This window comes from Eleginops maclovinus, chromosome 21 (assembly GCF_036324505.1).
Source record: "Eleginops maclovinus isolate JMC-PN-2008 ecotype Puerto Natales chromosome 21, JC_Emac_rtc_rv5, whole genome shotgun sequence".
In the NCBI taxonomy this organism is placed as follows: Eukaryota; Metazoa; Chordata; class Actinopteri; order Perciformes; family Eleginopidae; genus Eleginops; species Eleginops maclovinus.
In genome coordinates this window covers 10891450-10917187 of record NC_086369.1, presented here as the reverse complement: position 1 = coordinate 10917187, position 25738 = coordinate 10891450, and the positions used below count along the sequence as shown (strand labels likewise).

The following is a 25738-nucleotide window of genomic DNA, read 5'->3' as shown; positions in this document are numbered from 1 at the left end:
TCTATTCATTCAAATGTGCTTTCAATTACCCCAGGTCAATGAGTTGCAGAAATGCCCCCTTCTTTGCGATTGCCTCTCTCTTCACTTCTGTCCCCGTTCCAGGGCTTACCGCCGCGCCGAGTGATGAGTAATTAGAATATGGACTTGTAATTAACAGCAGCTTCTCAGTTGATGAAGTCTAGCAAGAGCTGAGAAGCGTAGGCTGGCATACGGCTGCCGGTGAGATCATCATCACGTCGTACAAATGGAAACAATGGACGCCGTCTGTGCCTCCATACTCCCATGCCTCGCTCTCAATTGGAAAATCAATGAGAGGATAGAGACACACACTCGAGTGAAGTAGCCCAAAAGTGGGACTAGAAATCGAAACATGAGCGATGGCATGATGTAATGAAACAAAACTGCTGCATTTGTACCCTGAGAAGAATTTAGCCGTAATCAGTGTCATTTTCAGTGTCTGCACTATAGACTACAAAGCCTTAGAGCGATGGAGTCATCACTGAGCGGTCACCGGCAGCTGTGTATCCTGGGGAAGGATCATCAAGCGGCTTCCAGACATGACATACCTTTAGGTCACCCTTCTTTCCTTCCTTATCACTGTTTCTGAGTTTCATAACAGTGACTCAGAGCAGTGTCATGTGTGTGTTGCAAGGGTGGGAATGACCCTGGAGTTAGAGTCTTAAAAATGATTCAGAGGGAAGGAAACCATAAAAACCACCCTGTTAAAGACTTCGTTCTTAAAGCTGTTTAATCACCTTCCTCATACAACAATTATTTTATTTCACAACAGTTTTCCTCCGCCCTGTACATCCCTCTTTGTCTGGAACACAGATGATCGGCGCATGGTAACACATGCATAATTTAATGCCACCAAAGAGGTGTCGGGGGGGCTAAAAATAAACTGTGATCCTGTCAGGTATATTGTGATAAATGGGAGGTCGTGAGTGGAGCTCATAGGTCCTGCAGCATTTGAGTAATACAATTTTCACGTAAGGAGAATTAATTACACTCCCAGGTAATAGAGCTATTTTAGAACTGCAGGTAAAATCTGTGAAATGATTGCTGGTGGTTAGTTTAGACTGCATCTGGGGCTAGAAAGGATCTCCTTATCTTCATACCAAACAATGTAATCAGATTTTGTGTGCAAGATGCTCTGCTTGTACTCGATGATTCGAGGCTATCTTTCTTCTAACTATAAGATCCTGTGAGACCCATAAAGGATTTCCAGATGTTGTTTCCAGGACTCTGTCTATGTGTGCTCTTTAACTTTGGAACACATAGGAGCGCTCCCTCCTTCCTCACTTCCTCACCCTCGCCATTTCTTCTTCTTGTTGTTTTTGGAGTGGGAAAACGAATAAACTCATTCCCTGGAGGCCTCGGTTATTCAGTCAGCAGCCCACACACACACATGGGAACCTGACCCCCCCCCCCGTGTGTGTTGGGGGAAGCTGAACAATTGATTTAAAAGAGAGTATTTGGTAAACTTCACCCAGAGTACGGATTGCCGCATACAGCTTCTTGGCAACTCAATTATAAGCCAATCAAGCAGCGAGAGATAAAGCTTTTGAGCCTTTGCTGTTTCCTTCCCCGACCTTATAAACCACATGTCTCCACACTGCACCCACACAAAAATGACTAGGCTTTAGCCTCAATACATGTCATGAGGATTTGCTGGCTGCAGATCTGAGTCATGCTGCACAGACACAATGCACAGAATAATGGATAGACCTAATGATCACGCCCACGGCATCCGCAACTGCTGGGAGATAATTGTAAAATGATCTCTTCCAACTTGTAGAAACATGTAAATACACAACTACCTGTCTGGCATTGACTCATCCCATACTTATACACATGTATACGCTTCAATTATATGGATTTCAGTATGTTGATCTAATAGTATGACTTTAAACGGCTGATGATCTGCCTCTCAGATTTCATTACTGTCTGAAACCACTGGAGCTGTTGTGAGGTTTGAGTCATCGCTTTGCCTCACAACAGGATGGTAGAGACACCCCAAACACACACAGGACTCAAACATATTTTGGACTATTCTGGAGCAGGAGAAACCTCTTTGAGACAAGGACACATTGAAATCCCTGCCCACATATCAGCCTGTCGTCGCTTTATGGAAAGATTCTGAAAAGTCTGGGTGATTTCTTACCCTGCCTGGCATGTTTATGGTTCAGAATGTGTGTGCGTGTGTGTGTGGCCCTCCGGATATAAGTGCACCAGCATGCCCAGAATGCATGGTGTCATCTGTCTATAGGTGGGCTTTGGTCCAAACACGCACTCTCATAGGAGAAATAACAATATGGAGACAGGCTTTCTTCTGTTGGATCAGCGAAGTCCCAAAATGCACCACATCCCTATAGAAGCTGGATTAGGAATCATAATTCATACCTTTCCTGTCAGTGATTACATCACCCATTAAGCATGATTCAGCCTTTCAGGGCTCCATGACAAATAGTTCATCATGCGAGAGTGATATATTTGCCTGGGATCCGCTGTGCACCGCTTGCCATTTCTAAATGTTAGTTATTGCTTTATGCATAGAGGTCAGGTAGGGCTGTCTGTGGCTCTGGGCTAAAAGGAGTCCCACTAGTAATCATTATCATTATGTATGTTTTCACTGTAGTGGTGTGGGATGGACTTTGCTTTACACCCAAGCTCCTCTCCCTGACCCTTGTGTTAGCACATGCTCGGCCTCGTTCCTCCACTGCTAACAAGCAGCCATTAATAAATCACGCTCTACTCATTACCCGAGTCCTGATATCAGCCCGCTCGCTGTGAAATTGATCGAGTGTGTGCGCTTCTTCACTTGAGACCCCATGCTTCTGTCCTTCACATCATGCAAGGCATCAGTCAGCGGCTTGTTTCCGCTCTCAACCTTCTCCTTTCCTCCCTTTCAAGTTCATCCCTTATCCCTACTTTTGTCTATTAACATATTCATTAACATTAAATCCTAGTGCCAAAAATCTTCAAAAATGCACGATTATTCTCTTTGCTTTGGCATCTTTACTGTTCTTGGAACCCTGAAAATATTAAACCACAAAAAGTTTCGGTTAGAGTTTTCAGCTCCTTCAAACTGGCCCATTCACCACGCCCTTTAAATTGATGCCTTTTAAATAAGAACATAAATTTACCACAGCTGGACCTGAATGTTGATTAAAGTCATATATCAGTCCATTCCTCTTCAAACCCATATTTCGGCACGCTCAGGTTCTGAAGTTGTTTGAGTTTGAACACCAATGAGTGTTCCCAATTAGCCCCGCCACTCATTCCATTCCCAGAGGCTCTTCTTCTCCATTACTCCTAATGAGATCTTTTTCAGAGAGTAATCCCAAGGCCAAGTCCTCCTATTAGGCCTTTTTTTATGTAAGCCTTTTCAGTAAGCTGCATGGCCATTGGTGCAGATTGTAAATGAGTCAGGCTGGCTATTTGAACACAGATGTTATAGAGACCTGCCTGGGCTCATAAACGCCGGCACAGGCCGCGCTGCCATCCGCTGTGCTTTCCTCATCCAGAGCTGGCACATATGGCCGCGGAGAGGAATTCAGCTCCTGCTTTATTAAATGAGAACCGTCTGAAGCTGAAGAGATTTGATTTTGTCTCTATTTGTGGACCCAAAAGAAATCTGGGACTTACTGTATAAGCCCCTTGAGCCTGCAGACAGGAACAAAAGTATTCCATCTCTGTATGTCTGTCTTTTTTGTTAGTCTCCAACCATCCAAATCCTATGAGTAGCCAGGAGAGAGCGAGAGAATAGCATGGTGGAACCTCATTTATTGCTCCCATCTGTTTATGTATTTCTTACTCCTAGAAGTGAATTTGAGGCGCACGAATGACCAGCGCTCCGTGGCATGCAGATGTTCCGTTCCTGCTCTTTTGCTTCGAGTCATTAAGTGTGGTTCATACTGTATATAAGGTTGGCCGACAGTGCTAGCTGGCTCTGAACGTATGTTTTTAGCATGCCAGAGCTCGATGGAGATTTTAGGACGCAGGTCGCCCTGGCTGTGATTTTCTCGCTCATTCTTACACACCCTTGCACAAGCACACAGTGAAGATCTGCTCAGTAATCTACTCAAGACTCGGGTCGCCATTCCATCATACGGCAACATCAAAGGGCCTCGTCTCTCATCATGGTCTGGAAAAACCTGCTCCACCACTGCTTCCAGCCTCGATCCCCTGTTTCAACGGCGGCTGCACGAACCACCATTACTCCTCATTAACGTCAGCTCGACCTGTCAGAGACGCTGTTAATGCTTGTTAAAATTAAGCACGCTGCTTCAGGACTGAAGAGTTAGCAATCTTTTTCTAAAGCCTTTCAGTTTCACACTACACTCCTTCTCCTCCGTTGTGGATGAAGGGGTTGTACGGTGGGGTTAAGAAGACACCACAGAGGTCAAAAGGAGAGAATTTGTTATCACTGGTGGCTGAAAAATTCCTTGTGTGTCCCAGAACCAAGGGAAGCTGACCTCCCCTCCAGGGTCCTCATAAGGCCCAGTGAAGTTGGAAACGTTAACATCATCAAAAGGCTATTCTTAACACAGTAACAGAAGCCAGAGTGACATGTGGAGGGCTGTGTGTGCATGTTTTCTCTCTTTCCTAGCAGTGATGCTCATGGTTGACAGACGGACACAGGTCTGAAGCAAACCAGTGACTTCCTCTGCCCAGCATCGGCATACACACACATTAAAATATATACCGAACAGACACTGGCTCACGTGCCTCCCTGACCTCAACGCCTCTGGCTTTCTCCCTGTGAGAGAACAATAGCCGTCCAGTAATGCGCAGCAGTTCATGATTACTTTATAAAGCCCTGCATATTTTAAAGGCCCAATGTTTGATATTCAATCTGAATCTCTCTTTCCTCCTGGCCAATTTTGATAATGTGATTGCAGCGGACCTCGCTCTATTCAACATCCACTTTTATCCAATAAGCCCTTGTCTCCCATCTCAGGAAATTAAGTTGTCAACCTGTGTCTCTTTCATTAATCTGAATATCATTTCATTGCTGTTTATTAAATTCCAGGTAACAGACTCTGGCCAGAGGTGATTTTAATAGTGGGGTTTTATGTTTCACTACCCAACTTGTCACTGCATTGTTAATACACACGATGCATTAAAAGCCCTTTTTCAAGGTAATGATTTAAGGACTATATTTCAGCTGTAAGTAGTTATTTAAAGCGGGCCCTATTGTGTTTATTTTCAGGTTTCATATTTGTATTTTGTGCCTCCACTGTGACTGTTGTGATTTGTCAACCAGCCCCATAGCTTATCACACACAATGCGTTGGAGCACTAGCCAATACAAGTGTAACATAATGATGTCACTTTGTCGTGGAAGTAAACAAAGGACCGCAATCGAGGCGTTTCAGGCTTGGGGGGGAGTGTGTGGGAGAGGCCCACTTTGACATTCTACTGGACACTTAAAGAGAAAATCTTGTCTTGTCCTGTGGAACTTTTTAAGCAGCGTTTCTCAGTTGTCCCTCTTTGTTCACCCTCCACAGGTGGACCTTGGGTTCTTGCGGTTCGTCTCGGCCATAGGTACACAGGGCGCCATTTCCCAGGAGACGCGGAAGACTTACTTTGTCAAGTCCTACAAAGTGGACGTCAGCTCTAATGGAGAGGACTGGATCACTTTGAAGGAAGGCTCCAAACAAAAGGTAGGACACTTTATTACCTTTTATGATCAAGTAATGAAATGATGGGGGAAAGTGACGCTCTTAAAAACGTTTAAAAATGTGTTCGCAACCCCTATCTCTACAGGACAGCAGACTAGTAATAAAAAATGGTTTATTTATGCTTCTGCCACCATCACAAAAGCCATCGCTTCACATTTATGCTACTTCAAATATCCCATCTTGGTTAAGTAGCCTGCTGTCTTGAATTGTGGTGCTCTATTTTGAGTTGCCTTTGGGCTCATCAAAAGGGGGAATACCCAGCTATATGTACTTGAGTCTCTGTCTCCCCAACGTGCAATTACACACTTTCCACTGTTTGGTAATATATCCACCACCGTCTACGTAAGTGGATGGTATTTCCAGCACAGACTGCGTTGCTAATGCAGAGCTGCAGTAGCCATAGGGAGGATTATGTAAGGAATGTAGCCTCTGTTTCATGTCAGGCACCCGTCAACTTGTCGTTAAAGAAGCAGGGATGACAAAAGACTTGACAAACAAGAGTCAAATGGATAGAGGGAAAGAGGAGAGGCTGTCATGTTTGAGCAGCTGGTTGAGAGGGAAGAAGAGGGAATGGCATGCTTGACCGGAGAGCGGCAGCTGTAACCATTGATTGCTGATCGGAACAGGTTTTCTCCATCTGGAGGCAAACAACCCTCCGCTGTGGGTGTATGAAGGGTCATGGAGACATGTGTGTGATGTGTAAATACCACAAGGAATTTTGGATTGAAAGACAGCGAGGCCGCAAGCGGAACAATAAAAGTTCTCAACAGCGACAGAACATCCAAACAAGCCTGTTTGTGTCCCTCAGTACACATGGCCCCGGGCTTGATTATTTTATGGTCTCTCCAGAGTACACAGTCCCGTCTGTAAAGTGGTGGCTTAAAGGTGCCGTGGTAAGCCAGGCCTGTGTTTTTCTGGACCCTAAAGTGCTTTTGTGCGGAGGGGCACCATTTGCTACATGCTGAGCCTGCAGTTTGGCCTCTCAGCGCCAGAGAAAGCCACTTTATACAGTTAGCGAGTGCAGAAGAGACTCATCGTGACATTTAGGAGAGTGGATGACTTTGTTGCAGTCCTTCAGTGACAGGTATCGCTCAGGGACTGGGTTGCAGAAGTGTAGGAAGGCTGTATGGAATAATGGATCATCCATGGTGCTGTTTTAGTCCATCCTAGATTAGCAGAACTGCTTCCTTTCTCTCTGCCTGTCCATCCTGCTCCTCTCAGCTGGACTCCCCTTTGCCCCATAGCTACTCCGTCGAGGGAGGTCAGCAGGTCATATGGTCAGTGGTGTGATTCAATTACGCAGAATAGTCTGTGACGGACTTCGGGGAGTTGTTTTTCTGGGTGGCCGGCCTTTTCGAATGGTGCTAGTAAACTGTCATCAGACCCCAGGGGAGAACAGAGGCATCTCTGACCTTTTAAACAAGACACTGCAGTAAAACGTCCACCAAATGTGGAACTGAAGGACAGAAAAAGGGCATCTTGAGCCAATCTGGTCTTGTTATACACACAGCCTCAGGTTTCACAGCCACATGCCACGACCTGTTACTGCTACATATGGCGCAGGAGGGCCATCTCAGGGGTGATGGGGAAATCCATTTAGTCTGTCTTACATGTGTGTCACGTATGTATAAACACAGCATAGCAAGATTGTGCTTTTAAAGAAGCCATTCAATATTCTAATGCAATTTTTATATTTGACAAAACTTGCAGCATCTTATCGAAAAGCAATCTTTTTCTGCTTTCACGCTCCGTTTCTTTATTCAATGCAGCCAAGGTCTCAGACGAACTTCCGCAAATCGTCATGTCAATAATTCACTTTCCTTCCGCCTGTATCACAGGTTTTCCAAGGCAACACCAACCCAACAGACGTTACCAAGACAATGCTGCCCAAACCCACGCTGACACGCTTCCTTCGGGTCCGTCCCTTTACCTGGGAAACAGGCATCGCACTGCGCTTCGAGGTGTATGGGTGTAAGATATCAGGTTGGTGAAACTGAGATCCCTGCTGATCTGCATACACAAACACACACACAAACACACACACACACACACACATATGGAAATCTCCCTATTCCCTTAAATTCATACTGGCTCTTTCAAGTACTCTGAATACAGTGATGAGGCAAGCGCAGTTTTACTGACCACGAAATGTAAAAGTATGTAAGTTAATTAATAGTACGTTGGTTGGTTCACAATGGTGCCATTGATTTGAAATGACAAAATATAGCTTTATTCTGCATGGAAATTAGATTAGTGTACGGTTTTATGTGTTTTCCCAGAGTTCAACACAGCAATGCATTATACTGCTTATAATCTAATAATACTGAACATCTTCCAAAGCCATAATCAGATGAGTCCACTGACTCGATTTAGTATCTCTACACATGGCCCGGTGTGAGTTTCACTCCCTTGTCTGGCCCTCTTGCACAAACACCTTACCTCTGCCAGGTGTTGGATGAAGCCCTATTTGTGTGAGAGCCCCGCTCTAAGGCTAAAGCTAGCTGCTGCATAATAGACGAGTGGCACACAAAGGAGGATTACCTATTTATGTTACCCCATGTTTAGATGTACCTCATTTATAATGAATGGAGCTAACAGCTGTTAGGCAGAGAGAGCCAGAGCAGGGTGGGATGTATACGGTCCCTTCCCTCCTGCAGGGCCGTGCTCAGCCTCCTCTTTAGCCACAGTCTGTCTGTTGCTTACAGAGCTTTGATTTTGTTAAAGCTTCTCTTATCTCTGCTTTTCCGTTGATGCTATTTTAATGAGTGGTGTATGTGTGTAGCTGACTTTCATATGGTTTCAGCACATCTGTGTGCATCTCTATGGGCTTATGAGCATGTGTATTGAATGTTAATTAGTCTGTGTGTTTCGTATAAGAACAGGGAGTATATCTCACAAGGACAAAAAAACAACAACATGTTATTAGTGTTGTTAGTGCAGCATTAATCCTTGGATTACAATTTGGGTCCGGATTAGTTGTAGCCCGCCAAACATGCTTATCTGAAAGTCTTTTATGTTTGTATGGAGTTATGCTTTACATATGTGAGGCGTTTCATGTAAAAGCCGAGGGCACTGTGGGTACAGCCGGGGTTACAGCTGGGGCGTGTGTCTCAGGCACTCAACCAAACCGCTGTACAGAGCGTAAACACATCACAGGACCGTAGTCACCACAGGGCCTCTGTAAGGACGTAAGCACCCCTGGGTGCTATGAAGTCATTGCCAGGTCCACTGCATGCTGGCAGTGCTGACGGAGAGAAGAACTGCCAAGCTCTGGATGGCGACACAAACTCAGTGACTCACTCTGTTCTACCTTAAGTTCGGATACTTACTGAGAACTTTTGTTGAAAGAAATATTTTTTAGTACACCTCCACCTTTCCTGAAAAACATATACAGTGCACCAAAATGTGAGCTCTATGGAGCTATATGAAACTATTCATTTATGCATTTTTTCCCAACTTCCACTTTAGATATCAAGACCATAATTCAGACATCTGATTAGAGGAGCAGTTGCGCCCAGAATGTTGCAAGATGTTTTCCACTAAATCATCATGGTCGCGTGCCTCTGCCATTCACAACATCTACTCATTAATAAAAAGATCCACTGCCCTGTTGTTTGTAAATATGCCCTGGTGTATAAATATCTCTGATGAACCACTGATGCTCCACCCAAACCCTAAACGCTGGCCGCACCGCCGTGTATCGCCCTTTACACACTCACAGTCCACACGAACACACGTTTGTTCCTCAGGGTGTGTCGTTGCGTGCCTGCCATCTCTGAAGCTTCTCTGATCGCAGCTGAAGTCGATTAGGATCTCCAGATGACCCAGGGAGTTCACCCAAGTGTCTAAACTCAGATCAGACACACAATCGCACACATTTACCTTACTCTCATATACTTTCACTTCAAAGGCTTTCAGCTAGGCTAGGACCAGTCTCAAACAGATTATGGCCAAGATTAAAGAAAGAAGGTAGTACAGTCCAGAGGCTTCCACATCGCCAGGGGTTTCTTCCTTGAGCTCTAGAATGCAGGACCCAAGATTTGTCTCATGGGTCTGCGTAGGAGCTGTTTTTGAGAAAGAAATCTGAATGGAGCCTTGTTCTCCAAGTTTTCACTCTTTTTTTTCCCAGATGCAGCTATGCTATTGAGTCCTTCAGCGGTACAGTGCACACTTTGTTTCAGACAGACACAAAGGATGTAATAATGCACGGATTTATCCCTCTGTGGGAGCCAGATAGTAAATATTTTATTGCAGTCAGGTCCCTGACTTAGTGTCTTGGGATTAAGTGTAAGGAGGAAAGGAGGATTAACCCCTGAAACAAACTGCTATCAGAACATTAGCAATTGCATTAAGGTTGTGAGTTCCATTGGGTTCTGTTTGGATTCAAAAGTCATTTTTACACTCACGAAACCCTAGTTTTCCATTTTTCTCTAGGACTACTGAATGTAACATTAAGGTGTATTAATAGATTGGAATGTTACCTTTAATCTTTTTGGGTGACAACATGTGGAATTTGCCAAAACAAAATTCCTGGTTTTAACATCCAAATGCTTTCCAGCTGTAACAACAGGTTGTTTGCCTGCTCTGCTTTTGAGTATCAGGAAAAAGGATGAGAAAGAATAAGGAAACAGCTGCCTCCTTTTTTGAAACGAATGGGAAAACACATCCAAAGATGCTTCAACCTACAGAGAATAGGCTAGGTTAAGATCCGAGGAGAAACACTTTGAAAATGTGGACAGGAAACAACACTGTGTTAAAAGACAAGTCGCACAGATGTTGACAGCTGTGGAGCAGAAGGTAGATGAGTGCAGCAGCAGATAAAACAGGGAGAATGTGTTTTTATGTGTTTGTATATGTGAGTCTATAGAGGAAGGAGGGGGGTGGATAAGGGAGATGAAAAGAACAAGCACTCCCAGAATGCAGGACGTGGAAGCACCAACCGAGAGGAGGGTTTTAATTGGCTGCCTGGAGACAAGCGCTTCAGGCAGAGGTATTAGTATGCATGAGATCTGCAGACATAGAAGAGGGGAATAGAGGGAGAGATCACAGCAACATCACAAAGAGTTTGGGGGATTGTCCTCTTCACTTGGTGTTCCACTAGTTCTGTTGAACCTCAAACTCACCAAAGCAGGCTTGTAGAATGGTAAATGATGTCGAACAAAGGCCTTTAGGTATTGGTCAAGTCTTTTGTTGCACATCATCTCTTCCAAGCTCAACACCTTTTGCTTTTCTTTTGTCTTTCAGAGTACCCGTGTTCGGGCATGCTGGGCATGGTATCAGGTTTGATCACGGATAACCAGATCACTGCGTCCTCCCACACGGACCGGAGCTGGGTGCCAGAGAACGCCCGCCTGTTGACCAGCAGGACGGGGTGGACCCTGCTGCCCCAGCCCCAGCCCTTCACCAGCGAATGGCTGCAGGTGGATCTCGGGGATGAGAAGATGGTGAAAGGGTTGATTATCCAGGGAGGGAAGCACCGTGAGAACAAAGTCTTCATGAAGAGGTTCCGCCTCGGCTACAGCAACAATGGCTCCGACTGGAGGATGGTGTTGGACAGCAGTGGCAACAAGCCAAAGGTGAGGCTGTTTCTCTGCATGTATTATATGCTACTCTAGAAGCATAACCCTAAAGAACACTTCATGCTTACTTTGTTTGCTAAAAGTTCTTTGTAGTAGTTGGATTTGTAACAGAAAAAGAACATTGTGACATGTTTCTCAGACACATCCGCTCATCGATTCAGATCATGACACATTCAGTCAATTTTCTCCACCACGTTGCGCCTGGCAGTTGTTAGTCATACAGAAGTCGTTGCGAGTCAATTTCAGCAGTGCTTTGAATCACATTAGGATAAGCATCTCAAGTCTCTCGGAGCCTTTTCCCCAGTTCTCTCTTTCCCTGCTTTGTATTCAGCCCGACACACACCGTTCAACCCTTTCAATGGATAGTGAAACCTCTCCAGAGACGAAGGAGGGAGTGAAGGGAGCCGGGGGGGGGGGGGGGGGGGGGGGAAACAGTGGAGGAAAAAAGAAGACGAGGGAGGAAAGAATGCGCAACGTAGAGAAGTGACCCAAGATTTATCTGCCAGTGCCACAGCACGCACGGAAGACACACGCCAACACTTTCCCCTATGCATACACACGCTAACACACAGAGAATCTGCAACAGCGAGCACATATACAACCACACACACACCTCCAAGGAGAGCTGCAACAGCCCGTCCCCAATTACAAGCGTCCCTGACAGGGCATAAATCTGATCCAGATGGGCTGATGGTTGATTTATGAAGGGACTAAGGAGGATCCATATCCCCCCTGTCCTAGTTAGCCGCCTCTCTCCCCTCGCCTGAGATGGTCCCAGCATCTAAGGTGCACCAGGCTCTTTCCAGGTGATCACACCCATTAATCCACTTCCATCATTCCCTTATCTCCTCCTTTGCTTTCTACTTTTGCATCCCACCTCTTTTCCCCTCATTTATTCCTTTGCTTGAGGAAGATCAGAGGCAGGGTTGAAGGAGCCAGAGGTTCCTTTGAGAGATTTGTGTGCCATGCTGTGCCACTGCCCACCCCCCCCCCTCTTCACTTGCCTAAGCCATGCTTTAGATGTCAGCAAGATAAGACAGAGCTGGTCACCTTCTGTTCTTCCTTGCCACCTACCAAGCACATGCCATCCTGCCTCTGGTTTTCAGGAGGCAGGGATAAGTCTGCCTCGGGGTATCTGCATTTGAAGAGCTGGATCTGTCAAAGGCCCAGCAGTATTGTCTTTTTTTTACTCACTCTCTTTCTCGTCCACCTTCTCTTCTGTTCGCTGCCAGATGTTTGAAGGGAATAGCAACTACGACACTCCTGAGCTGAGGACGGTGGAGGCCCTGCAGACTCGTTTCATCAGAATTTACCCGGAGAGGGCCACTCCTGCTGGCATGGGCCTACGGCTGGAGCTCCTGGGCTGTGAGATTGAAGGTAAACTGGAACTTATATTAAAATTCATTGCATTTTCTGTCATCTGTCCATTATATCCTGAAAGATTTGCTGCAAAAGATGCAAAGAAGTGATGTTTTTCCTACCTATTTATTTCTCCACCAGCAGTAATGGTGGTAATATTACTAGCTGGATGAAATGCTGATAACTCTCACCATGGAAATGAAATGTTAACTCCTGGTGTTGACATTATCAGACAGAATATTCATTCTCTACCCACAATGACAGCCTTACCTTGACCCAGAGCGTTTGTTCAGACATTTATTAGCATCTGACAGGTCTTGACGCACACATCTATCATCAGAGCTAATGACAAGTAGCTTGCACTTCATGCCTGGGTTATTTAAAGACGTGGCAGGTTCCGGTGTTGAGCCAACAGCTGTCCCGCCCCTGCTCTTTATCCCTACAAGGGACAGTTGTCTTGTCTTCCTGTTACATCAAAGTTGCCGCCATAGCTAGCCACTTCTAGAGGGGATCAAATGAAAGCCCGCCTGGCCCGGTAGGATTATTGCAACATTGACCCCGTCGCACTCCTCCCAACCCCTGCATGTCTTGCTTCTTTCAAAGGACCGCACACACTTGACTATCTTTAAAATTACCCCTATTTTTCTCCAGCTCTTTATCTGTCTCTCTCAAAGCTGATGTAGCACAGCGCAGCATATAAGAGTGTGCGGCGCGCTAGCTCTAAGTGGATTTACATATTGGATTTCAGGGAGGCCCATTCCGTTGTAAGCCTCATGGACTCCCACCGGGGGCTTTAGTCAGATGATAATGCATGTTTTCAGTGTTAATACCAAACACACACATACTTGTATATACACACAGAGGAACCGCAATCACCCTGCCAAAAATGTGGTTACAGGCTGGGATACACAACCAGGCACTTACACAGGTGCTTCTCTGTGTGTGTGTGGGTGTGGTGTGTGTGTGTGTGTGTGTGTGTGTGTGTGTGTGTGTGTGTGTGTGTGTGTGTGTGTGTGTGTGTGTGTGTGTGTGTGTGTGTGTGTGTGTGTGTGTGTGTGTGTGTGTGTGTGTGTGTGTGTGTGTGTGTGTGTGTGTGTGTGTGTGTGTGTGTGTGTGTGTGTGTGTGTGTGTGTGTGTGGGGCAGGCCATACCAGGAGGGCTAAATCCTCATTTCTGTGAGAGGCTCCCCTGACGCAGCATTGACCCCATCCCTGACCTTCCCCACCCTGAATCTGACAGAGGCTGATCTGCCTCATATTTCATCTCCCACAGGGAGAGAGCGAGGGCATCACCTCACACACACACACACACACTAACATGCACAGATATTGTACACATACAGGCATTTTCCCCCTATCTGTCTTTGCCTCGCTCTCTTTCCACCTCTCCCGTTTATTACTCATTCAGTGTAAACACACACCGCAGGACGGCTGTGCAGCAGCGGAGCAAGGAGTGGGGTGGATCTAGGGCCATGCCCACATCCAAGTCTAGCGGGGCCATAATGATAGGCCACTAAGGCAGCTGAGGGCCCTCCCTATATAGCCAATCCCAACCAGGTTTCTGCATCTCTAAAGTTTTCCGCTGCTCTAAGGACCAGGCTTTATCTCTATTTATACACCCACACCTCCGTAGCATGATGAAGGGAGGGATTTGAATCGCTCAGAAGCCCAATATGTTACTGTGGGCAGAACACGCTGAGCTTCCAAATAACATATTTTCAGGTTTCTTTGTTTTTGTTTCTTTCATGAAGCCGGTGGTAAAATCTACCTTTTCAGATTTCAGAAACACCCCGTGCTAGCACTCCTTACATCAGATTTCTTTGAAAATCCTAAGCACTTTTATTCCAAGATTGTTTTTCTTTGAGATATTCACTTCTAGTTTGATTTCAAACCATGCAGCGTTTTCCCTCTCAGTCTCAGTGTAACGTTAAGGGAACTGATGGTTTGCTTATTACACATTTTGAATATGAACCAAATCACGGAGGCATTCATCCAAGATTGAAATTGAAATCTAACCTATGCGGTCTCCATCTCTTCCTCTCCATCTTTACAGCTCCCACACTCCCTCCTACCACGGTATTCCCGAGCACCACTCCAACGGACGACTGTGACGACGACCAGGCGAGCTGCCACAGCGGCACAGGTGATGACTACGACGTGACAGGTGCTAACATCGCCCACATGAGACTGCAGCTAAACCCCCTCCCCCCGTCTTGCACTTCCTTCTGCCACCGCTCACACTCTATCTGCTTCACTCCTCTCTGTTATAGTCAGATTTGATACCGCAGCTAATCTGCCACCTACTGCGCTCACATGCATGATGGCGCTTACACACCTCTAATTATCTGCAGCTGCATCATCCCTCGGTCTATCCCCTCTTACCTCTGCAAACTCACATTAGAGGATTGTGGCACAGGCTCCAAAGATCGCCAAATGTGCCACACACACCTGCCTCTCTGCCTCTCTCTATCCTTTCATCTCTCACCTGCCTTGTCCACCGGCACCCTCTTTTCCACTCCTCTTGGCCTCATTTCCCACTGACCCAGTAACTCCCTGAGCCTGCACTGCTGCCTACACTCCCCATTAACCAGCAGTCTCCAAAGATAAGCATGGCACCGTCTCAGTCACGTGTTACATGTGTTATATAATGCGTGATGTAGGATATGAAGCAGGGCCTTTAGCAGACTGGAGAGAAAGACAGAGCATGTGTTCTGCTATATTTTCAACTAGCACGGAGACGTCTGATGCATGACTAGTTATTTGCACACAACGTAGCTCTCAGGCTGGGCTAACCATGCTGATGTTTTGTGTTGTCACAGCAGGTACCATAATGCCAGAGACCACTACTGCTGAAGTGGATACTATCCCAGGTGAGCAAAAACACATTTATTACACACATATTCGGCCTGTGTCTTAAAAGCATGATATACATACTGACCATTTGTTGTAATCTACTTATAGCATTGGTTCATTTACTTATTAGCAGTAGTATTCAGAATCAGAAGTACTTTATTTATCCCAAACTGGGAAATGTGTGCGTTGCAGCAGCGAAATACAAAGAGAAGCAAAGCAAATACAAATAATTAGAACTAAAAGATAAAATAAAAATGAATGAAAATGAAATATACAAAAGTACAAAAAGGCAATAATAATATAGTGTAAATGTACAATGTTAAGTGTGAAGGAGTGCATGTATTAATGCTTTATAAGAATTATAACAACACATCAAATCACATTGTATAAGGAGTTATAATGTAATGTATGATAATTGATGGTCATTCATTGGTGATGTTTTATAAATGAATATTTTTTTCACTTTAATTAAACCCAACAATAACCAAATACTATAACCAAACTATATAACTTGGAATCACATTACCATGCCGAGAAGATAATAATGTTTTGAAAGTGTTGGACTTATAATAACCTATGATCCGGAAAAACATTCAGTTTTCTGATACTTGGCCTTTAAAGTCATAAAAAATAATTGGCAGATTAAATGTGATTATTTAGCATTATAGACAGTCATAGAAAGTGTGGCCAATTTATTTCATTCTCTTCGATGATTCCACCTCTCTCTAAATGCTGAACCTGATGCCTTCAAACGTTACATGATGAGAGTGTTGAATCGTGGAGTAAATATTTAACCGCTCAAGGTTTTCCTGAATTAATTTCCATAGATTTATCAAAAAGCGTACCTTAGCCTAATGATTGCCAGCTTGAGGCGGCCTCCCTCCTCTGATGTGTGTCTGTTATTAAAGCTGATGATACGGCCCTGAGAGGCTCCTGCTGACAGGGTGAGGGAGGTTGTGTGATGCAGGGCTAGCTGATGATTAGCACTGGTGCTCTGTGGCTGCCTCCTCAGCATAATCACTAATCACTGGGCCGACTCTGCCACACACTCAACACACACACACACGCCACAACACAAAAACAGAAGAGCACAATGCAAATGACCACAGGAAATTGGATGTGCTTTAGGGTCACATGCAGACACACACACACACACACACACACACACACACATAGTGCTGTTTCCTGTAGCAGGTTGATGAGGCAGCAGCCAGCTGAGAGGCTGTGCCCCAGACTGACCTTGGCTAATGGGCCATAGGCTCCACCCAGCCCCCTTCAGCTGGCTCTGTGGGCTGTCTGCAGTCTGCTGGGCCCCCAGCTATGATAGATGATAGCTAAGGTGCAGGTGTGTGTTTGTACAATTGTGTGTGTATAAACAGAACTACAGTTCTGTAGATAAACACTCATCCGTCTGACTTTTTATTTGAAGACCACGCATGGTAATCAGTCTTGCCTCTCTGTGTGTGTCTGTTGGGTGTGTGCGTGCTCTCTAATCTCCAAGGATCTCTTTTCTGATGGCATTCTGCGAAAAAAAACTATCCTTTTCTATTCATCAAATGGCAGAGTGAGTCATATGGCTGCTCATCTTATCCAGAGCGTGTTGGTAGCCTTAGCAAAGGCCTCCCAAGAATGGAAAAAGAAAGGCCAAAGACATTTAATTGGGATTGGGTTGTCTTGACGGAAAAAAATGGGCTTGGCGTCTCGAATGTGGTTCCACATGGGAATTCCATCCTTTGTGTTTAATGGGCAAATAGAGCCGCTGCCTGCAGAAGCTAGTTAAAACATTCCCATTATTAAAGGGAAAATTGGCTCATTTAGAGAGCCACCTCCCTGTATCTCTAAAGGCATCTCATGCTGGAGTTTAAGGCCGTGGCAAACATCCCAAACATCTTGCTCCCTTGCGTTCCTTGGAAGTCTTTCTTTATCCAATCTGAAGAAAAAAAAACACTGAGCCTGCGCTCCCACACATTTTTTGCCTCTACTGAGACTTACTGAGACACAGCACTGTGTGGGTCTATCCGTGGGGGCTTGCATTGTTGGAACGGGGCCCCGGCACTGTTACCATAGCTGTCTTCAAACCTCAAGTCTCGGCTCTCATTAAAATCGTGAGCTCTCTGCGGGTTGCTGTGAATGCGGCTTTCTCCACTGGACACCTTGTCTAGACCCCATCTTCCTCTTCCCCTGTCTCTGTGCTCTGCCTGTTCTAAGTGTCCCTCTATACCTCTTTATATGCTCCGTTACTTTCATTAAAGAAGTCATTACCGTAGCCAAGACATAAGGTCTGCATGAGGTCTACGCTGTCAGCTCTTCTTTCTGAGCCATAGCTGTCCCTGTCTGGCTCTGCCTCCTGAGTTAGCTGTTTTTATCTCCCCCAGCAATGGGACTTCAAGCGTACATCCCGCAGTTCTTTGCTGCCCTCTAGTGCTTTGTATTGATCAGCTCCAAAGTGTAACCTGCAGTCACATCATGACAGGCCCCCCCGGTCATTGTTCGGGGCAGCCCAGAGCTCCTGGCAATTTCTGCTTTTCTCATAAGTCAAAGTCAAAGTGAACTTTATTGTCGATCAGATCATGCAATTAGTACAAGTAATTACACAGATGATTGAAATTGCGTATCCCCATACTCCAAATGTGCAAGTAAAAATTGACACACAACATATAACATAGTAGTACACACAGATTTAAACACAACATATACAGACAGGCAGAATAGAATATTTAGGTAGTTACTGAGGTGTAATAATAACAAGTGCAATATGGTAAAGTGCAAAGTGCAGAACAGCACCATTGAAGGGAGATGATGAAGTGGGATCTCCTGTCACACGACCTTGACCTTCTTTTTTGACACATTTGCAGCTTTTCTGTGGTTTGCCTGCGACTTCGGCTGGGCCAATGACCCGTCCTTCTGCAGTTGGAGATCAGAGGACACTGGCTCCGGGTGGCAGATCCAGTCCAGCGGCACCCCCACCTTAAATACTGGACCTAACATGGACCACACAGGTAAGGACCCAGTCGGGCTCTACTTTTATTGGTCCAACCTTTTGATGAACCTTCTTTCATTTCTTTTCAGCCTCAAAGTTTTTTGTCTGTCACTGATTCAAGTTATTTTCCCAACAGGTGGATCAGGGAACTTCATCTACACCTTGGCGACGAGTCCCCAGGAGACGGAGGTGGCTCGGCTGGTCAGCCCTGTGGTCAGCTCCCCGGACTCAGACCTGTGTGTGTCCTTTTGGTATCACATGTTTGGGCCACACATCGGCACACTACATATTAAACAGCGCGTACAGACCGCCAACGGACCGGCTGACATCCTGCTGTGGACGGTCAGTGGTCACCAAGGAAACCGCTGGAGGGAAGGGCGTGTCCTTGTGCCACGAACCAACAAGCTGTATCAGGTAAACGATTAATCCACGAGTATATTGGAATTGTACCACTGGTGTTTTCATTGTGGTATTCAAAAAAAGGTTACCAGAAAAGTCACTTTGCTCTTTTTTTCAAGGTGGTGCTGGAAAGTCTGGTGGAGAGGAAGAGCTGGGGCGACATTGCTGTTGATGACATTAAGGTTCTGGATGGACTCAGCATGGCAGACTGCAAAGGTAAGGCTTTCAATATTCATGGCTTCGAGGCCTGCATTCAGCACTCAATCTGCAATTTCACCACACAGTTTTCTTTGACATTGGATTTCATTAGAATTTCTGTTTGAACAGATCCTGACGTGCCCACCGAGCCGATGCTGCCGGAGGATCGCCTCAATGAAATCCGTAAGTCATTTCACACATGGAGGGTTTATTTAGCCGTTTCCCTTTTTGAGAACTATTTGCCCACCTTTCAAAGTTTATATTCACATCTCACTCTGCCTCTCTCTTCCCCCTGCAGTTGAAGACATCACTGAATACCCAGACTTTGTGGAGACCAACCAGATCAGCGGAGCAGGCAACATGCTAAAGACGCTCGACCCCATCCTCATCACCATCATCGCCATGTCCGCCCTGGGGGTCTTTCTGGGCGCCATCTGCGGCGTGGTGTTGTACTGCGCCTGCTCGCACGGCGGCATGTCGGACAGGAACTTATCAGCCCTGGAGAACTATAACTTTGAGCTAGTGGACGGCGTTAAGTTAAAGAAAGACAAACTCAATGTACAGAGCTCATACTCGGAGGCGTGAGACGGGACATTCATGTGACTGTAACATGTGCAGAGCGTGCACAAGACTGCTTGTAGGCATATCCTCTCGTATATCCACGAGGAGGCAGGCTCAAAGGACTGCCAACACCCTCAACTCTCTGGATGAGGGACAGGTTCAGGAACCAATGGGAGGTTAGAACGCTTTTCTCAGGAGCTGCAGTAAAAAGAACCTACCAGTAGGGGACACTGTGTACAAATACAAATACGGAAAAAAAAATATGTACAGATGATTTAGATGATATTTTAATTTTCTATTTTGATTTCCATTCATTTTTACAATCGGATGCTGGTGTTGAGACCAATTTATTAATAATGTTTAAAGTATTTATCGTTTTCTGGGAAAGAAATGTCTTTTTTTATTATCAGTTCAAGGCTGTTGTTTATTTTCAAGGTCGGAAAGAGATGTATCAAAATGAACCATATCCGGCCCAATGCGTGGCATACAGGGTGTGCCCATAACCCAGGACCCTGAAACATGTACCCCTTCCCCTTTGACCTCTGTCACTCTAAAGTGAGGGTCCCATTCATGGCAATGTATGGTTCTGACAGTGCCTTTAGTACATTTCGGTTGGCCTCCTCTGTTGATATGGCGGGGGAATTTTTTACTGTACTTGGCAAAAGTTATGATGACAGGAAACAGGGGGTCATTATCTTTAATACCTGGCAAACAGGATATCAGTCACAGCGCTTTGTTTTGTTTTTTGTTGTTTTCTGTCCAAAAACCACACACTGTAAATACGTTTTAATATATTTTATTGCCCTTTTTAAAGAAAGTAAAAAGGAAAAAAGCTGCAGTATCCCTTTTTTCATGGGTTTGTGTGTGTGCGTGTGTAAATACAATCTTCTGACTGTTTTTGTGGAAGGTGCAGTGTTATGGTTTTTAGATTACTTTGCTCAGATGAGAAATATTTGTTTGATGTTACAGTGATTTCAATGTGCATTCAAGCCATCCGTCACTGAAAACACCCACGAATCAAGTAACAGAAAAAAAACAACAACAAAAAACGAACCTTGCATATCTTCATCAAATCTCTGCTGTGAGTTTGATTGCGGGAACATTTTATAACTTCTAACACACTCATGACAACGGCAAAGGAGGTGATGAAATATATCATATGTCTGCCAGCATACCAAAAACAATCGTCATGACTTTGCTTAAGACTTACGCTAGCTTCTGCCCTCCCAACGTCACTGTGGATTGATCACTGATGAATCTGGACAATGCAGCTTGAATGCACTTTGTTTCTGATTCCCTCCTGATAGGAGCCTATTAACAGAGGGGTAAACACACTAACTGAAGAATGGTGCTATCATTACTTTAGCCAGACACGTTTTTCTGAAGATAAACCCAGTTTGTATTGTTCACATGCTGTATTGTAGCTTAAGGCCTTCTCGGCCCGCAAAGAACTTGTACGTGTTTCACGTGTAGCAGCCATAACGTTCTGATGTCAGAGCTGATGTCATTAGGATTGGACACTGGTGCAGCGGGGGGATCGAGTGGCATCACCTGAATCAGGTCACCTGGCCTCCCTGTGTGTGGCTTTACCAAAGGATGGTCGTCCCCTTCTTTATCACCGGGGGTTTTCACTTACACACATATACTAACAGATCACAGGTCAATAACAGTCATCACTCACAAAAGACTGCTTGCTCGGTCAAAGCCCCCGGGGAGAAAATCAAGAGGGGGAACGTAAAGAAAAGCAATGTGTGACAGTCTTTTTTTTATCTCTTTTTAAGCTTAAAGGAAATGCAGATGTCACCTCTATGTGAACTCTTTGAATCTTTGAGACTCTTGTTTGCAAATGGATGTATGGATGGGCAATTCCTCCACTAGACACTGCAAGGGGAACTCCCTGTGAGATTGACAATTTCAGGACACAATGGCCCATGGGACCGGAACTCTGTGGTTTTTCAACACCACAATAAAACAATCAAAAATCCTGGGAAGGGTGACGTCTTTCACATCCGTGTGCTTTGTATGTTGTGCAGTGGTGAACACATTCTCAGCTTGTTCATTTCCGATTTGACCTCCCACTCCTCTCCACCTCGACACCTTTCTGTCTGCAGCCACACGGAGGACTGTAGCTCCAGCAACGTCTGCTAAACTAGAGAAAAAGGATACTGTAGCGTGGACTCAAAACAAACAATGTTGCACTGATAAATATATTTAAGAGGTTTATGTGTTTATAGCAGTACTTTGCAAAAAAAAAACAGGAGAAAGTCAAAAACACGTGTTCGTTTCTTTCCTCTTTTTTATAAATCTATATATAGTTTCAGATTATGTGATATAATTCTGAAATGTACAAATATTATGATGTTTTCATTATTGAAAAAGGCATAAAAGATTTTCCAACATTAATGTCCCTCCCTCCATTTACATGGCATATTAGCGCTTCGTTTTGTACTGTCATTCAAATTTTGTGCAGATTTTGTTTGGTTTTTTACAAGAACAAGAAAATAAGACTTTTATTTTCAATACTGCTTCTGTAATTTGCTGTTGTAGGAAAAAATGAATAAACAGCAAGGCCTTAAAAAAAAGGATTTGTTTTGTGAAACTCCAACTCTCCTCCCAGACCGAGCTGTGCTGTTAAGGGTTAAACCGGCAGCTCTCTGAAGGCACATCTGGTTTTTGCATCAAAGTAGCTTGAATTACAGCAAGACACTGATATAAACAAAAGCAAGTTGTCCAGATTTTTCTTACAACCATAGCTCTTCGAGACACAAATGAAAAATGTAGGAATTGAACATTTATTTACTATAGGTCATTGTTCAATTACAGTTGTTGCAAGAGATTTAAGATAACATGCAACCTAGTAATTAACTCTGTCAGCAAGTAATAAACAGGGACTTTATTTTCCTATATCTCAGAGCAGCAACTCAAGTGAACTACGTAATTATTACCCACCTATTAGTAAACAGCAGTAAACCCATAGAGCGTAGGGCGGGTACTGACCACTAATGTGAACCTGATGTGAGCCACAGTCGCTCAGCTGCTTTGCTAGTTGCTCTATCATTAACAGAAACTAAACTAGTCTCCACAAGTGCCGCACTGTCTTATTTTAGCAGACTTGGAATATTGGCAATTATTTGTGATGCTTAATGTCTTTAGACATTAGCACATATTAGATAAATAGCAGCAATGCTTATTCCCCATTAACAGAAACAAGCAAATTAGACTTGTAACATCGTTTCTTCGCGCACAATTAACTGCAAGAGATGTGTTACTCAGCACCCTGCCAAATCCTTTTCTTATCTCTTTTAATACGGCCTGAAGCAAAGATCCTACATTATTTAATAAACCAGTCAAGCAATGAAGAAACCAGCAATTATCTACATTTATTTTTGCAAAGAATACATACAAGATTCACAGTTTAGAAAAAATACTGTTCAGTAACTGTCAGTGGTGTATGACTGTACTCCTTTCTATAAGTTGCTGCACTAAATAAAAATGTATAATATGTCGTAAACAATAGAAAGATTAGAGAAAAAAGTCTATGAATCGTTTGACTATGCCTCAGATTAATCTTGAAACCCATACACTGAATTACAGCTCAGTATACAAAGCAAGCTCCAACTCAAAAAGCTACAACAGAAAAACGTGCTGCTGTATTAACAATTGATGAATATTAAAATAAGATATCAGTCACAGGGACAACACCAGTATTTAACTTTTGATTTTTAAACTACATGTTGCTGTGTGTGACTAAAAGATATGGAAACAACATCCACCACTGAATGCAGCGCCCCTGACTGCTGTGAACTCTGCCTGTAGTCCTCCGCTTCACCACTAGATGGCACAGTGGAGTATTACAACAAGGTATGGATGTCAGAATGGAGAGGAGTTGGATGCCGACAGTTAATACAACACGTCACATAGTTTGCTAAATAAAGAGTTCTCATTACACAAAGGGCATTTGTGCCATAGTTAAGTCTACCAGTGCCTGTGTGGATTGTTCTTTTTGTACGTTTCCATCCATTGAAATGCAACAGTAGGTACATCACACATACTGTATAAATAATGGAATTGATGATGACTGAATTCACACCTGATTAGAGTATTATTATTACTAATAATAATAATAATAATACCTGTGCTTTTCCTACTGACACGTCATATATACGTCTTATCTGCTATACAAATAAATAGAAAAATACCTGTTATGATGTTGCAATGACAAGGACAGTTTTTTCTTCTCAATGTTAAAGTAATGGCAGGATTGTTGGATGCTATGAAAGGAAAAACAAGAAAGTGTAAAGGAACTATTATTGCATTTTGCTTTTAAATATGTCTCCATGTGATGACCACAACTCACCACAAGGGGGCTTCAGAGTTCCTGGAACTACTAACGTGTACACAGTATACATGAACACTTTAAATCACTTAAATAAAAGATAACACTGTTAAGATAGAAAAATAGGAATATTATTACTGTGTTCATCTGTAAAGAGGACTTTCTGTCACTAATTAGTTTTACATTTGACCAACTTTTGACCATTTTTAGTCAGAGGAGAGACATTTAATCTGATAAAAAGAATTTCCATGAAGTCTTCCATCCTTGGGTCGCATCCAGTCTGTCTGAACCTCTGCTATGCTCCTGTGTTGCCTTTGGACACGCTGCCTCATCTTTATCACCTCAGCTTCCTGTTACTGGGTCACCGCTCATCTCTTTACTTTTTTGTTCATTTCTGCTCACTCTTCATTGTGATTCATGCAATCCAGCCATTAATTTGTATTAGTGAAAGAACTGTTTCATCTGGATCATTTAGTCATACTTATTTACCTCATTTTCAAACTGTTGTTCATTTTAAAATCCACTCCAGTATTAAAGAAGATGGACAAAATGTAGAGTTTTGGTCCAGCTGAAGCAGATTAAACTTTTCACCCGTCTAAAGGGCAAGGAGATAGCACTGCATTCCCTTGGAAACATTCCCTGGGGACTAAACAGGATTCAAGGGGTCTTGCAGACATGATGCTTTGTTTTCTTTCTCATTTTCTCCACTAAATCTCAAGTGCTGAGACAGAAATAACTTGCAATTAAGTGGAAAGTAAATACATAGCTGGCTGGGATGGTTATTTTCATTGAAACTGATCCAAAAACGGTGCAGTCAAAGCGCCTCTGCTGCTCCTTTTGTTTGGGTTTTTCAAAATTAGAACAAATAATTTAGTAGGGGTTTAATAACTTAATAAAAGAGCAGTGCATTGATGATGATGATGATGATGATGATGACAGACAGCCATTATGATGGAGAAACACATTGATGGAACATTGAATAGACATGGTGCCAGCATCTGTATAAATAGGCAATTGTGTGAGTGGGGGTGTCCTCTACAGTGACGTGGGCAAGAGGGTCAGACTGGTGCTGCTTTCAGTCAGCAACATTAAGCAAAAACAAAACGGGAAGCCCTTAACAGCTGCCTTCAGAATAAAAGCTCTTGAAATGTGTACGTTATGTCAGTCTGCATGAATAATAATTCATTCCCAGTTATTTCATTCTTGTGTTTGCCATTTTTTGCCCTTTTGTGTTTGAGCCTTCACCCAACCATCCCATATAGTTATTTGAATGATTGTCTGTAAAAGTAGGGGTATCAAAGTTACAGCAATAGGTATCAATGTTTAGCCATTGTTTAAAAAAGGCCCTGTTCTAATACTAATTAGTTTTGTGAAATCTGACTTGTATATTGTATATGGTCAAAGGGTACCACAAACAGCAGTTGTAGTAGTAAGAAGTAAAAAAAACTAAAAACAAAACACTGTTATTTCCTTTTAAGGTGCAAAACATGTTGGTAGTTTAGAAGTTCACTAGACAGAAAAACGACACGATAGAAATGTACCTACTTATATCACCATGTTGATATGAATATAGTAAACAACCAGGCTACTGCACATCTACTTAACCACTAGTTTAACAATTCATATGTCAGCATTCAACGACACTACTGTTATAATTGTATTGATTTCCTTTTGATTTATATTATTTCAAGATAATGGTTTTTGAGTAAATGGTTTAAAAACACAACCGGCGTCCACATCTATTTTATTTTTGAAAGGTCTAACCGGAAGCTCTGTGTTCCACTGTGA

At 43.8% G+C, this 25738-nt stretch overlaps 1 protein-coding gene across 3 annotated transcripts in view; it reads left to right on the top strand.

Annotated features, from left to right (window-relative positions):
• The window catches only part of nrp1a (neuropilin 1a), a 56700-nt gene extending 34683 nt beyond the window's left edge, over positions 1-22017 (top strand). For 2 of the 3 annotated variants that reach the window (XM_063912865.1, XM_063912866.1), the window contains 11 exons: positions 5513-5668; positions 7525-7669; positions 10931-11262; positions 12498-12642; positions 14677-14787; positions 15443-15493; positions 18332-18475; positions 18593-18870; positions 18975-19071; positions 19183-19236; positions 19352-22017. In XM_063912865.1, coding sequence (XP_063768935.1) covers positions 5513-5668; positions 7525-7669; positions 10931-11262; positions 12498-12642; positions 14677-14787; positions 15443-15493; positions 18332-18475; positions 18593-18870; positions 18975-19071; positions 19183-19236; positions 19352-19638 — 1800 coding nt within the window. In that variant the 3' untranslated portion in view covers positions 19639-22017. The remainder of the gene's footprint in view (positions 1-5512; positions 5669-7524; positions 7670-10930; positions 11263-12497; positions 12643-14676; positions 14788-15442; positions 15494-18331; positions 18476-18592; positions 18871-18974; positions 19072-19182; positions 19237-19351) is intronic. The other variant, XM_063912867.1, reaches the window with a different exon arrangement.
• Positions 22018-25738: the final 3721 nt, after the last annotated feature.